The sequence below is a fragment of the Penaeus monodon genome, chromosome 27 (assembly GCF_015228065.2).
Source record: "Penaeus monodon isolate SGIC_2016 chromosome 27, NSTDA_Pmon_1, whole genome shotgun sequence".
NCBI classification, from domain to species: Eukaryota; Metazoa; Arthropoda; class Malacostraca; order Decapoda; family Penaeidae; genus Penaeus; species Penaeus monodon.
The window spans coordinates 31487786-31488036 of record NC_051412.1 but is presented as its reverse complement, the minus strand read 5'-3'; the positions used below and the strand labels follow the sequence as shown (position 1 = coordinate 31488036).

General features: G+C 40.2%; 1 protein-coding gene across 1 annotated transcript in view; it reads right to left on the bottom strand.

The window, feature by feature from the left end:
- The window catches only part of LOC119590793 (cytosolic 10-formyltetrahydrofolate dehydrogenase-like), a gene marked incomplete in the record, with an annotated part of 14790 nt that overhangs the window by 12077 nt on the left and 2462 nt on the right, over positions 1–251 (bottom strand). Inside the window, 1 exon segment of the mRNA XM_037939506.1 lies at positions 63–204. Within this exon segment, the coding sequence (XP_037795434.1) occupies positions 63–204 (142 nt within the window).

Genomic DNA, 251 nt, shown 5'->3' with positions numbered 1-251 from the left:
TATTATTATTATCATAAACATAAAAAAAATCAATAACAAAATAAGGAGGACCACACACTTACCCAGGGGGTCTTCGCGATTTCCCTGATCAGGGACGGTAAAAACTCCAACGACCTTATGGCCATCCTTAACCAACTTCTTGTACACCTCCCCGGCAAAGGTTGACTGTCCAATGATGGCTACCCTCATCCTGTCTAGCACACTCTGAAAAAAAAAAAAGGAATAGAAAATTAGTGTCTATTTGAGTGGCT